This window comes from Oncorhynchus mykiss, chromosome 26 (assembly GCF_013265735.2).
Source record: "Oncorhynchus mykiss isolate Arlee chromosome 26, USDA_OmykA_1.1, whole genome shotgun sequence".
NCBI lineage: Eukaryota > Metazoa > Chordata > Actinopteri > Salmoniformes > Salmonidae > Oncorhynchus > Oncorhynchus mykiss.
This window is the reverse complement of record NC_048590.1, coordinates 1,802,949-1,815,390: the sequence shown is the minus strand read 5'-3', so window position 1 is coordinate 1,815,390 and position 12,442 is coordinate 1,802,949. Positions and strand designations below refer to the sequence as shown.

Sequence of the window (12,442 nt, the reverse complement as noted above, 5' to 3'; positions counted from 1 at the left end):
TAGGTTCTGGATACAACAGAACTACCGGAGGAGGCAGGAAGAGGGTGAGTTTAGGTTCTGGAGACAGAACTACAGGAGGAGATAGGAAGAGGGTGAGTTTAGGTTCTGGATACAACAGAACTACTGGAGGAGACAGGAAGAGGGTGAGTTTAGGTTCTGGAGACAGGAAGAGGGTGAGTTTAGGTTCTGGAGACAGAACTACAGGAGGAGGCAGGAAGAGGGTGAGTTTAGGTTCTGAGGACAACGCCAGTACTACCGGAGGAGGCAAGAAGAGGGTGAGTTTAGGTTCTGGAGACAGAACTACCGGAGGAGGCAGGAAGAGGGTGAGTTTAGGTTCTGGATACAACAGAACTACCGGAGGAGGCAGGAAGAGGGTGAGTTTAGGTTCTGGAGACAGAACTACCGGAGGAGGCAGGAAGAGGGTGAGTTTAGGTTCTGGATACAACAGAACTACCGGAGGAGGCAGGAAGAGGGTGAGTTTTGGTTCTGGAGACAGAACTACAGGAGGAGACAGGAAGAGGGTGAGTTTAGGTTCTGGATACAACAGAACTACTGGAGGAGACAGGAAGAGGGTGAGTTTAGGTTCTGGATACAACAGAACTACTGGAGGAGACAGGAAGAGGGTGAGTTTAGGTTCTAGAGACAGAACTACAGGAGGAGACAGGAAGAGGGTGAGTTTAGGTTCTGGAGACAGAACTACCGGAGGAGGCAGGAAGAGGGTGAGTTTAGGTTCTGGATACAACAGAACTACTGGAGGAGACAGGAAGAGGGTGAGTTTAGGTTCTGGAGACAGAACTACAGGAGGAGACAGGAAGAGGGTGAGTTTAGGTTCTGGATACAACAGAACTACTGGAGGAGACAGTATGTTAACCCTAAGTGTTGTCCCCTGCAGTGTGTTTACTGTGTTGTCCCCTATGTTTACCCTAAGTGTTGTCCCCTACAGTGTGTTTACCCCTACAGTGTGTTTACAATGTTAACCCTAAGTGTTGTCCCCTACAGTGTGTTTACTATGTTAACCCTAAGTGTTGTCCCCTACAGTGTGTTTACTATGTTAACCCTAAGTGTTGTCCCCTACAGTGTGTTTACCATGTTAACCCTAAGTGTTGTCCCCTACAGTGTGTTTACCATGTTAACCCTAAGTGTTGTCCCCTGCAGTGTGTTTACAATGTTAACCCTAAGTGTTGTCCCCTACAGTGTGTTTACTGTGTTGTCCCCTATGTTTACCCTAAGTGTTGTCCCCTATGTTTACCCTAAGTGTTGTCCCCTACAGGGTGTTTACTATGTTAACCCTAAGTGTTGTCCCCTACAGTGTGTTTACTATGCTAACCCTAAGTGTTGTCCCCTACAGTGTGTTTACTATGTTAACCCTAAGTGTTGTCCCCTACAGTGTGTTTACCATGTTAACCCTAAGTGTTGTCCCCTGCAGTGTGTTTACAATGTTAACCCTAAGTGTTGTCCCCTACAGTGTGTTTACTGTGTTGTCCCCTATGTTTACCCTAAGTGTTGTCCCCTATGTTTACCCTAAGTGTTGTCCCCTATGTTTACCCTAAGTGTTGTCCCCTACAGGGTGTTTACTATGTTAACCCTAAGTGTTGTCCCCTACAGTGTGTTTACTATGTTAACCCTAAGTGTTGTCCCCTGCAGTGTGTTTACAATGTTGTCCCCTATGTTTACCCTAAGTGTTGTCCCCTATGTTTACCCTAAGTGTTGTCCCCTACAGGGTGTTTACTATGTTAACCCTAAGTGGTGTCCCCTACAGTGTGTTTACTATGTTAACCCTAAGTGTTGTCCCCTACAGTGTGTTTACCATGTTAACCCTAAGTGTTGTCCCCTACAGTGTGTTTACAATGTTAACCCTAAGTGTTGTCCCCTATGTTTACCCTAAGTGTTGTCCCCTATGTTTACCCTAAGTGTTGTCCCCTATGTTTACCCTAAGTGTTGTCCCCTACGGGGTGTTTACTGTGTGGTCCCCTACAGTGTGTTTACTATGTTAACCCTAAGTGTTGTCCCCTACAGTGTGTTTACTATGTTAACCCTAAGTGTTGTCCCCTACAGTATGTTTACCATGTTAACCCTAAGTGTTGTCCCCTACAGTGTGTTTACCATGTTAACCCTAAGTGTTGTCCCCTGCAGTGTGTTTACAATGTTAACCCTAAGTGTTGTCCCCTACAGGGTGTTTACTGTGTTGTCCCCTATGTTTACCCTAAGTGTTGTCCCCTATGTTTACCCTAAGTGTTGTCCCCTACAGGGTGTTTACTATGTTAACCCTAAGTGTTGTCCCCTACAGTGTGTTTACTATGTTAACCCTAAGTGTTGTCCCCTACAGTGTGTTTACCATGTTAACCCTAAGTGTTTACCCCTACAGTGTATTTACCATGTTAACCCTAAGTGTTGTCCCCTACAGTGTGTTTACAATGTTAACCCTAAGTGTTGTCCCCTACAGTGTGTTTACTGTGTTGTCCCCTATGTTTACCCTAAGTGTTGTCCCCTATGTTTACCCTAAGTGTTGTCCCCTACAGGGTGTTTACCATGTTAACCCTGAGTGTTGTCCCCTACAGTGTGTTTACTATGTTAACCCTAAGTGTTGTCCCCTACAGTGTGTTTACTATGTTAACCCTAAGTGTTGTCCCCTACAGTGTGTTTACTATGTTAACCCTAAGTGTTGTCCCCTACAGTGTGTTTACTATGTTAACCCTAAGTGTTGTCCCCTACAGTGTGTTTACTGGTGTAACCCTAAGTGTTGTCCCCTACAGTGTGTTTACTATGTTAACCCTAAGTGTTGTCCCCTACAGTGTGTTTACTATGTTAACCCTAAGTGTTGTCCCCTACAGTGTGTTTACTATGTTAACCCTAAGTGTTGTCCCCTACAGTGTGTTTACTATGTTAACCCTAAGTGTTGTCCCCTACAGTGTGTTTACTATGTTAACCCTAAGTGTTGTCCCCTACAGTGTGTTTACTATGTTAACCCTAAGTGTTGTCCCCTACAGTGTGTTTACTATGTTGTCCCCTACAGTGTGTTTACTATGTTAACCCTAAGTGTTGTCCCCTACAGTGTGTTTACTATGTTAACCCTAAGTGTTGTCCCCTACAGTGTGTTTACTGGTGTAACCCTAAGTGTTGTCCCCTACAGTGTGTTTACTATGTTAACCCTAAGTGTTGTCCCCTACAGTGTGTTTACTATGTTAACCCTAAGTGTTGTCCCCTACAGTGTGTTTACCCTAAGTGTTGTCCCCTACAGTGTGTTTACTATGTTAACCCTAAGTGTTGTCCCCTACAGTGTGTTTACTATGTTAACCCTAAGTGTTGTCCCCTACAGTGTGTTTACTATGTTAACCCTAAGTGTTGTCCCCTACAGTGTGTTTACTATGTTAACCCTAAGTGTTGTCCCCTACAGTGTGTTTACTATGTTAACCCTAAGTGTTGTCCCCTACAGTGTGTTTACTATGTTAACCCTAAGTGTTGTCCCCTACAGTGTGTTTACCCTAAGTGTTGTCCCCTACAGTGTGTTTACTATGTTAACCCTAAGTGTTGTCCCCTACAGTGTGTTTACTATGTTAACCCTAAGTGTTGTCCCCTACAGTGTGTTTACAATGTTAACGCTAAGTGTTGTTTACTATACCTTGAGTGTTCTGTTGTGTCCCTCCTGTAGATGTGGACAGCAGAGGAGACGGAGTGGGTGAAGGAGGGAGTGAGGCGCTACGGAGAGGGGAACTGGTCCAGAGTAAAGTCCTCTTTCCCCTTCCTGGGCCGAACCGCCGTGAACATCAAGGATCGGTGGAGAACCATGAAGAAACTCCAGTTGGTCTGAGGGGACCAAAGCGTCTAACTTGTCCAATAAGAAATTAGATTTTTCGTTTACATTTACTACGGGGTGCAGTAACGAATTCGAACGCTGGAGGGCCTCGGAGCTACGCAAGACAATGATGACGTTATCCAGTTGAGAATGGATGTTTCCTTTCCACAAAGGATACATGTTTGCCCATCGCACATCTGTCAACAGGAAGCTGAAGATGGGCAGAGGGCCTTTGGACTAAGATAAATGTTGATTCTGCCATTTTGTTTTAGACATGTTTATAGAGGTATTTTATTTTATCACTTGTCTTTCTTGGTAAAATAAAGACTTCTCTTCTACTGACTGGTCTAACGGTTACCACAGGACTGGCTTCTACTGACTGGCCTAACGGTTACCACAGGACTGGCTTCTACTGACTGGTCTAACGGTTACCACAGGACTGGCTTCTACTGACTGGTCTAACGGTTACCACAGGACTGGTTTCTACTGACTGGTCTAACGGTTACCACAGGACTGGCTTCTACTGACTGGTCTAACGGTTACCACAGGACTGGCTTCTACTGACTGGTCTAACGGTTACCACAGGACTGGCTTCTACTGACTGGTCTAACGGTTACCACAGGACTGGCTTCTACTGACTGGTCTAACGGTTACCACAGGACTGGCTTCTACTGACTGGTCTAACGGTTACCACAGGACTGGCTTCTACTGACTGGTCTAACGGTTACCACAGGACTGGCTTCTACTGACTGGCCTAACGGTTACCACAGGACTGGCCTAACGGTTACCACAGGACTGGTTTCACGGTTACCACAGGACTGGCCTAACGGTTACCACAGGACTGGTCTAACGGTAACCACAGGACTGGTTTCTACTGACTGGCCTAACGGTTACCACAGGACTGGTTTCTACTGACTGACCTAACGGTTACCACAGGACTGGCTTCTACTGACTGGCCTAACGGTTACCACAGGACTGGCTTCTACTGGCTTCTACTGACTGGCCTAACGGTTACCACAGGACTGGCTTCTACTGACTGGCCTAACGGTTACCACAGGACTGGCTTCTACTGACTGGTCTAACGGTTACCACAGGACTGGCTTCTGACTGGCCTAACGGTTACCACAGGTCTGGCTTCTGACTGGCCTAACGGTTACCACAGGTCTGGCTTCTACTGACTGGCCCAACGGTTACCACAGAACTGGCTTCTACTGACTGGCCTAACAGTTACCACAGGACTGGTCTAACGTTTACCACAGGACTGGCCTAACGGTTACCACAGGACTGGTTTCTACTGACTGGCCTAACGGTTACCACAGGACTGGTTTCTACTGACTGGTCTAACGGTTACCACAGGACTGGCTTCTACTGACTGGCCTAACGGTTACCACAGGACTGGTCTAACGTTTACCACAGGACTGGCCTAACGGTTACCACAGGACTGGCCTAATGGTTACCACAGGACTGGCTTCTACTGACTGGCCTAACAGTTACCACAGGACTGGCTTCTACTGACTGGCCTAACGGTTACCACAGGACTGGTCTAACGTTTACCACAGGACTGGCCTAACGGTTACCACAGGACTGGTTTCTACTGACTGGTCTAACGGTTACCACAGGACTGGCTTCTACTGACTGGCCAAACATTTACCACAGGACTGGCTTCTACTGACTGGCCTAACGTTTACCACAGGACTGGCTTCTACTGACTGGTCTAACGTTTACCACAGGACTGGCTTCTACTGACTGGTCTAACGGTTACCACAGGACTGGCTTCTACTGACTGGTCTAACGTTTACCACAGGACTGGCCTAACGTTTACCACAGGACTGGCCTAACGGTTACCACAGGACTGGTTTCTACTGACTGGCCTAACGGTTACCACAGGACTGGTTTCTACTGACTGGCTTAACGGTTACAACAGGACTGGTTTCTACTGACTGGTCTAACGGTTACCACAGGACTGGTTTCTACTGACTGGCCTAACGGTTACCACAGGACTGGTTTCTACTGACTGACCTAACGGTTACCACAGGACTGGTTTCTACTGACTGGCCTAACGGTTACCACAGGACTGGTTTCTACTGACTGGCTTAACGGTTACAACAGGACTGGTTTCTACTGACTGGTCTAACGGTTACCACAGGACTGGTTTCTACTGACTGGCCTAACGGTTACCACAGGACTGGTTTCTACTGACTGACCTAACGGTTACCACAGGACTGGTTTCTACTGACTGGCTTAACGGTTACAACAGGACTGGTTTCTACTGACTGACCTAACGGTTACCACAGAACTGGCTTCTACTGACTGGTCTAACGGTTACAACAGGACTGGTTTCTACTGACTGACCTAACGGTTACCACAGGACTGGTTTCTACTGACTGGTCTAACGGTTACAACAGGACTGGCCAGCTTCCAGCATTGAGTTTACAGGAAAGAGCAGTGTATAATAGCCACAGGAAATACATGCTATATTTAAGTGTTAGTAACAGATCCAATATTTATTCAGGAGAAAAAAACAAAAACATCTCAGTATATCAAAACAGTTTTAATGTTATGCTGATGGAATTAACTGCATAATAATATTTATGCAAATCGCTTAAACCAGAGAACCATACAGATTATGAATACTACATAAAACCTCAAATATTCAATTTACAAAAACATTTATTTTGATTGAATGTAAGTCACTCAGCCATAGTGACAGGGATGTTGGGTAGATTAATGTAAATCACTCAGCCATAGTGACAGGGATATTGGGTAGATGAATGTAAATCACTCAGCCATAGTGACAAGGATATTGGGTAGCTGACTGTAGATCACTCAGCCATAGTGACAGGGATATTGGGTAGCTGACTGTAGATCACTCAGCCATAGTGACAGGGATGTTGGGTAGATGAATGTAAATCACTCAGCCATAGTGACAGGGATGTTGGGTAGATGAATGTAAATCACTCAGCCATAGTGACAGGGATGTTGGGTAAATCACTCAGCCATATTGACAGGGATGTTGGGTAGCTGAATGTAAATCACTCAGCCATAGTGACAGGGATGCTGACTAAGTCACTCAGCCATAGTGACAAGGATGTTGGTAGCTGACAGCTTGATGAAACCATCCAGACCGTCACTGGCCCCTTGGTAAATTAGAGGGAAATACACAATCATATCCTGAAGACCAGGGTCTCCCCCAACCTCTCAGGGACCATCAGACGTGTCACACAGCTGTACCTCCCAACCCTCTAGGGTGGTCCCCGGGGAGAGGGAAGTACCACTGTGTATAATGGGTGGTCCAGTTTGTAGGGTGGTCCCCGGGGAGAGGGAAGTACCACTGTGTATAATTGATAGTCCAGTTTGTAGGGTGGTCCAGTTTGACGACTCCTTATGTGAGCGTGTCCTCAGACCTGATGAACTCTCCGATGTCTGCCTGGTGGAACACAACGATGGACATGGGGTCCACTCTTCTGCACTCCTGGGTGGACTTGGCTGCCACTCCAAAACCCTGCAGGAAGACCAGAGGGGCGTGTTCAGTTGGGTTCAAACCTGCACGTCACGGTTACCTAGGAGTTACTATGGTTACTGGTGCTTTAGATATTAGCTTGTCTGAAAGGTTGTCAAGCGATCACTATCCAACAGAGATGCTGTGTAGAACTGACAGTATGGGTCGGTTTACCACACAGATTTAAGTCTAGTCCTGGACCAAAAAGCCTTTAATGGAGATTCTCCATTAGTCTTAGTTAAACTCTGGGAAAGCTGCCCTATGTGTTGACTGAAGTGATTGGATAATGACTGGCGGGAGGGCTATATGTTGACTGATTGGATAATGACTGGAGGGCTATAGGTTGACTGAAGTGATTGGATAATGTACAGTATGTGAAGGGGAAGGGCTATATGTTGACTGATTTGATTGGATAATGGATGTACAGTATGTGAAGGGGGAGGGCTATATGTTGACTGATTTGATTGGATAATGGACAGTATGTGAAGAGGGAGGGCTATATATTGACTGAAGTGATTGGATAATGACTGGAGGGAGGGCTATATGTTGACTGAAGTGATTGGATAATGGATGTACAGTATGTGAAGGGGGAGGGCTATATGTTGACTGATTTGATTGGATAATGGACAGTATGTGAAGGGGAAGGGCTATATGTTGACTGATTTGATTGGATAATGGACAGTATGTGAAGAGGGAGGGCTATATGTTGACTGATTTGATAATGTACAGTATGTGAAGAGGGAGGGCTATATGTTGACTGAAGTGATTGGATAATGGACAGTATGTGAAGGGGGAGGGCTATATGTTGACTGATTTGATTGGATAATGTACAGTATGTGAAGAGGGAGGGCTATATGTTGACTGAAGTGATTGGATAATGACTGGAGGGAGGGCTATATGTTGACTGAAGTGATTGGATAATGGATGTACAGTATGAAGAGGGAGGGCTATATGTTGACTGATTTGATAATGACTGGAGGGAGGGCTATATGTTGACTGAAGTGATTGGATAATGTACAGTATGTGAAGGGCAAGGGCTATATGTTGACTGATTTGATTGGATAATGTACAGTATGTGAAGGGGGAGGGCTATATGTTGACTGAAGTGATTGGATAATGACTGGAGGGAGGGCTATATGTTGACTGAAGTGATTGGATAATGGATGTACAGTATGAAGGGGGAGGGCTATATGTTGACTGATTTGATTGGATAATGTACAGTATGTGAAGAGGGAGGGCTATATGTTGACTGAAGTGATTGGATAATGACTGGAGGGAGGGCTATATGTTGACTGAAGTGATTGGATAATGGATGTACACTATGAAGGGGGAGGGCTATATGTTGACTGATTTGATTGGATAATGTACAGTATGTGAAGGGGAAGGGCTATATGTTGACTGAAGTGATTGGATAATGGATGTACAGTATGTGAAGAGGGAGGGCTATATGTTGACTGAAGTGATTGGATAATGACTGGAGGGAGGGCTATATGTTGACTGAAGTGATTGGATAATGGATGTACAGTATGAAGAGGGAGGGCTATATGTTGACTGATTTGATAATGACTGGAGGGAGGGCTATATGTTGACTGAAGTGATTGGATAATGTACAGTATGTGAAGGGCAAGGGCTATATGTTGACTGATTTGATTGGATAATGTACAGTATGTGAAGGGGGAGGGCTATATGTTGACTGAAGTGATTGGATAATGACTGGAGGGAGGGCTATATGTTGACTGAAGTGATTGGATAATGGATGTACAGTATGAAGGGGGAGGGCTATATGTTGACTGATTTGATTGGATAATGTACAGTATGTGAAGAGGGAGGGCTATATGTTGACTGAAGTGATTGGATAATGACTGGAGGGAGGGCTATATGTTGACTGAAGTGATTGGATAATGGATGTACACTATGAAGGGGGAGGGCTATATGTTGACTGATTTGATTGGATAATGTACAGTATGTGAAGGGGAAGGGCTATATGTTGACTGAAGTGATTGGATAATGGATGTACAGTATGTGAAGAGGGAGGGCTATATGTTGACTGAAGTGATTGGATAATGACTGGAGGGAGGGCTATATGTTGACTGAAGTGATTGGATAATGGATGTACAGTATGTGAAGGGGGAGGGCTATATGTTAACTGATTTGATTGGATAATGGATGTACAGTATGTGAAGGGGGAGGGCTATATGTTAACTGATTTGATTGGATAATGGATGTACAGTATGTGAAGGGGGAGGGCTATATGTTAACTGATTTGATTGGATAATGGACAGTATGTGAAGGGGGAGGGCTATATGTTGACTGATTTGATTGGATAATGGACAGTATGTGAAGAGGGAGGGCTATATATTGACTGAAGTGATTGGATAATGGATGTACAGTATGTGAAGGGGGAGGGCTATATGTTAACTGATTTGATTGGATAATGGACAGTATGTGAAGGGGGAGGGCTATATGTTGACTGATTTGATTGGATAATGGACAGTATGTGAAGGGGGAGGGCTATATGTTGACTGATTTGATTGGATAATGGACAGTATGTGAAGGGGGAGGGCTATATGTTGACTGATTTGATTGGATAATGGATGTACAGTATGTGAAGGGGGAGGGCTATATGTTAACTGATTTGATTGGATAATGGACAGTATGTGAAGGGGGAGGGCTATATGTTGACTGATTTGATTGGATAATGGACAGTATGTGAAGAGGGAGGGCTATATATTGACTGAAGTGATTGGATAATGGATGTACAGTATGTGAAGGGGGAGGGCTATATGTTAACTGATTTGATTGGATAATGGATGTACAGTATGTGAAGGGGGAGGGCTATATGTTAACTGATTTGATTGGATAATGGACAGTATGTGAAGGGGGAGGGCTATATGTTGACTGATTTGATTGGATAATGGACAGTATGTGAAGGGGGAGGGCTATATGTTGACTGATTTGATTGGATAATGGACAGTATGTGAAGGGGGAGGGCCAACTCACCAGCGGTACGTCAGCCATGGAATACACCACCACACCCTGGTATTGGTTGGTGTTCTCTGTGATCCTCCCCAGTCCAGACTTCAACACATGGTTCCCATAGAGGAAGGACTGCTCCTGCCCAGGCTTAACCCACACCTTGAACTGGACACACAGAGGGTTCAGCTACTCAGACCATAGCTCCATTATTACAGGACTACCAAGGTCTTAACTGAGATCCTGTCGGTTGAGAGAGATATTGATGTTCATTTTAAAGCTTACGCAAATATGATTATCGAACTAAACCTCTCGTCTCGCCTGGCTGTCGTCAGAGTCATTTTGGGGCGGCAGGTAGCCTACTGGTTGGAGCATTGGGCCAGTAACCGAAAGGCCGCTGGATCGAATCCCCAGACTTACAAGGTTAAAAAAAATGTTGTTCTGCCCCTGAACAAGGCATTAAGCCAATGTTCCCCAGTAGGCTGTCACTGTAAATAAGAATTTGTTCTTATCCGACTTGCCTAGTGACATTTTTTAAAATGTTAAAATATCTACACTTCTAACATGACTGTGGTTATCATTATACACAGTGAGAGGTCAGAGGGCCTCCACTTCCTGCTTCACCTTCTAACGTGGTTATCATTATACACAGTGAGAGGTCAGAGGGCCTCCACTTCCTGCTTCTTGTTTACCTTCTAACGTGACTGTGGTTATCATTATACACAGTGAGAGGTCAGAGGGCCTCCACTTCCTGCTTCACCTTCTAACGTGGTTATCATTATACACAGTGAGAGGTCAGAGGGCCTCCACTTCCTGCTTCTTGTTTACCTTCTAACATGACTGTGGTTATCATTATACACAGTGAGAGGGCCTCCACTTCCTGCTTCTTGTTTACCTTCTAACATGACTGTGGTTATCATTATACACAGTGAGAGGTCAGAGGGCCTCCACTTCCTGCTTCTTGTTTACCTTCTAACATGACTGTGGTTTTCATTATACACAGTGAGAGGTCAGAGGGCCTCCACTTCCTGCTTCTTGTTTACCTTCTAACGTGGTTATCATTATACACAGTGAGAGGTCAGAGGGCCTCCACTTCCTGCTTCTTGTTTACCTTCTAACATGGCTGTGGTTATCATTATACACAGTGAGAGGTCAGAGGGCCTCCACTTCCTGCTTCTTGTTTACCTTCTAACGTGGTTATCATTATACATAGTGAGAGGTCAGAGGGCCTCCACTTCCTGCTTCTTGTTTACCTTCTAACGTGGTTATCATTATACATAGTGAGAGGTCAGAGGGCCTCCACTTCCTGCTTCTTGTTTACCTTGGCATATGGTGCCAGAAAGTCCAGTGCTGTGATGTGCAGGCGGAACTTAATGGTCTTGGTGAACTTCCCAAAGCAGGTGCCCACCGACACCAACTTACCACGGGAGATGTTGGTAGCCAACTTCAGAATTGTCTCACTGATACAACAAAAAAAAAAGAAGTGGAAATAAGACAATATCTTAACTACCCAAAGAGATGATCGTGAAGTAACCTGCTTTAGGTAATATTTAATTTAACAATAACAGCAGCTCTGTAGCGTCGTTTACCTGATGTAATATACACGGTCATTGTGAAGTCTGAAGCAATATGTCCCATCGGGTCGATCCACCAGGTGTTTGATGTTCTCACCAATGCTGCGGACAGACAAGAGGAAGGTGTCACACATTGTCAATGTAGATTCAGAGAATTTCAGTCCATTTCAAATCACGTGTCATCTACACAGACGACGTATTAGCCAGCTTGCTGAGAAGCATAACTAGGTGCAGGTTAAAGCCTGTCATCATGAGCATAGCACCAAAGCGACTGGATATAGACTGGTGTTTATCAACCCTGTGCACTAACTAGCAGGCAAAACCACGAGTTTGGTTGATCAAGCATGGAGCGAGTCTGAACAGCCCATAACAGTTTCAAAATAACGTCAACCTCGTCTTTCAAGATCACATGTCAATACTCACTATTTGGAGAGTTTCTCAAACATCGTTTTTGTCTCGTCGTCTGTTAAAGGCCTCATTTTGTTAAAGGATTCGCTAATTTCCTTACAATATTGTGCCCACTGAATGTAGCTTGATAAACGCTACAGCGTGGGGATAGTGAGCGGAAATTCATGTGCAGGAAAACGGAAGTGGATGTAATAG

At 45.0% G+C, this 12,442-nt stretch overlaps 2 protein-coding genes across 7 annotated transcripts in view; one reads left to right on the top strand and one right to left on the bottom strand.

Moving 5' to 3' along the window:
* The window catches only part of terfa (telomeric repeat binding factor a), a 29,654-nt gene extending 25,519 nt beyond the window's left edge, over positions 1-4,135 (top strand). For all 5 annotated transcript variants that reach the window (XM_036964349.1, XM_036964348.1, XM_036964347.1 and 2 more), the window contains exon 13: positions 3,650-4,135. In XM_036964349.1, the coding sequence (XP_036820244.1) occupies positions 3,650-3,808 (159 nt within the window). In that variant the 3' untranslated portion in view covers positions 3,809-4,135. The remainder of the gene's footprint in view (positions 1-3,649) is intronic.
* A 2,135-nt stretch (positions 4,136-6,270) lies between these two features.
* Positions 6,271-12,434, bottom strand: LOC110518951 (60S ribosome subunit biogenesis protein NIP7 homolog). Of its 2 annotated transcripts, XR_005039882.1 has the most exons (6): positions 12,263-12,434; positions 11,855-11,941; positions 11,587-11,725; positions 10,293-10,433; positions 7,123-7,295; positions 6,271-7,065 (listed from the first exon to the last, which is right to left on the bottom strand). XR_005039882.1 is itself a non-coding variant. In XM_036964345.1 (5 exons), exons 1-5 carry the CDS (start codon positions 12,316-12,318, stop codon positions 7,176-7,178), a joined length of 543 nt encoding a protein of 180 aa, XP_036820240.1. In that variant the 5' UTR covers positions 12,319-12,434; the 3' UTR covers positions 6,271-7,175. The 2 variants fall into 2 exon arrangements, 1 of the variants encoding a protein (XP_036820240.1); XM_036964345.1 differs by having other exon boundaries at positions 6,271-7,295.
* Positions 12,435-12,442: the final 8 nt, after the last annotated feature.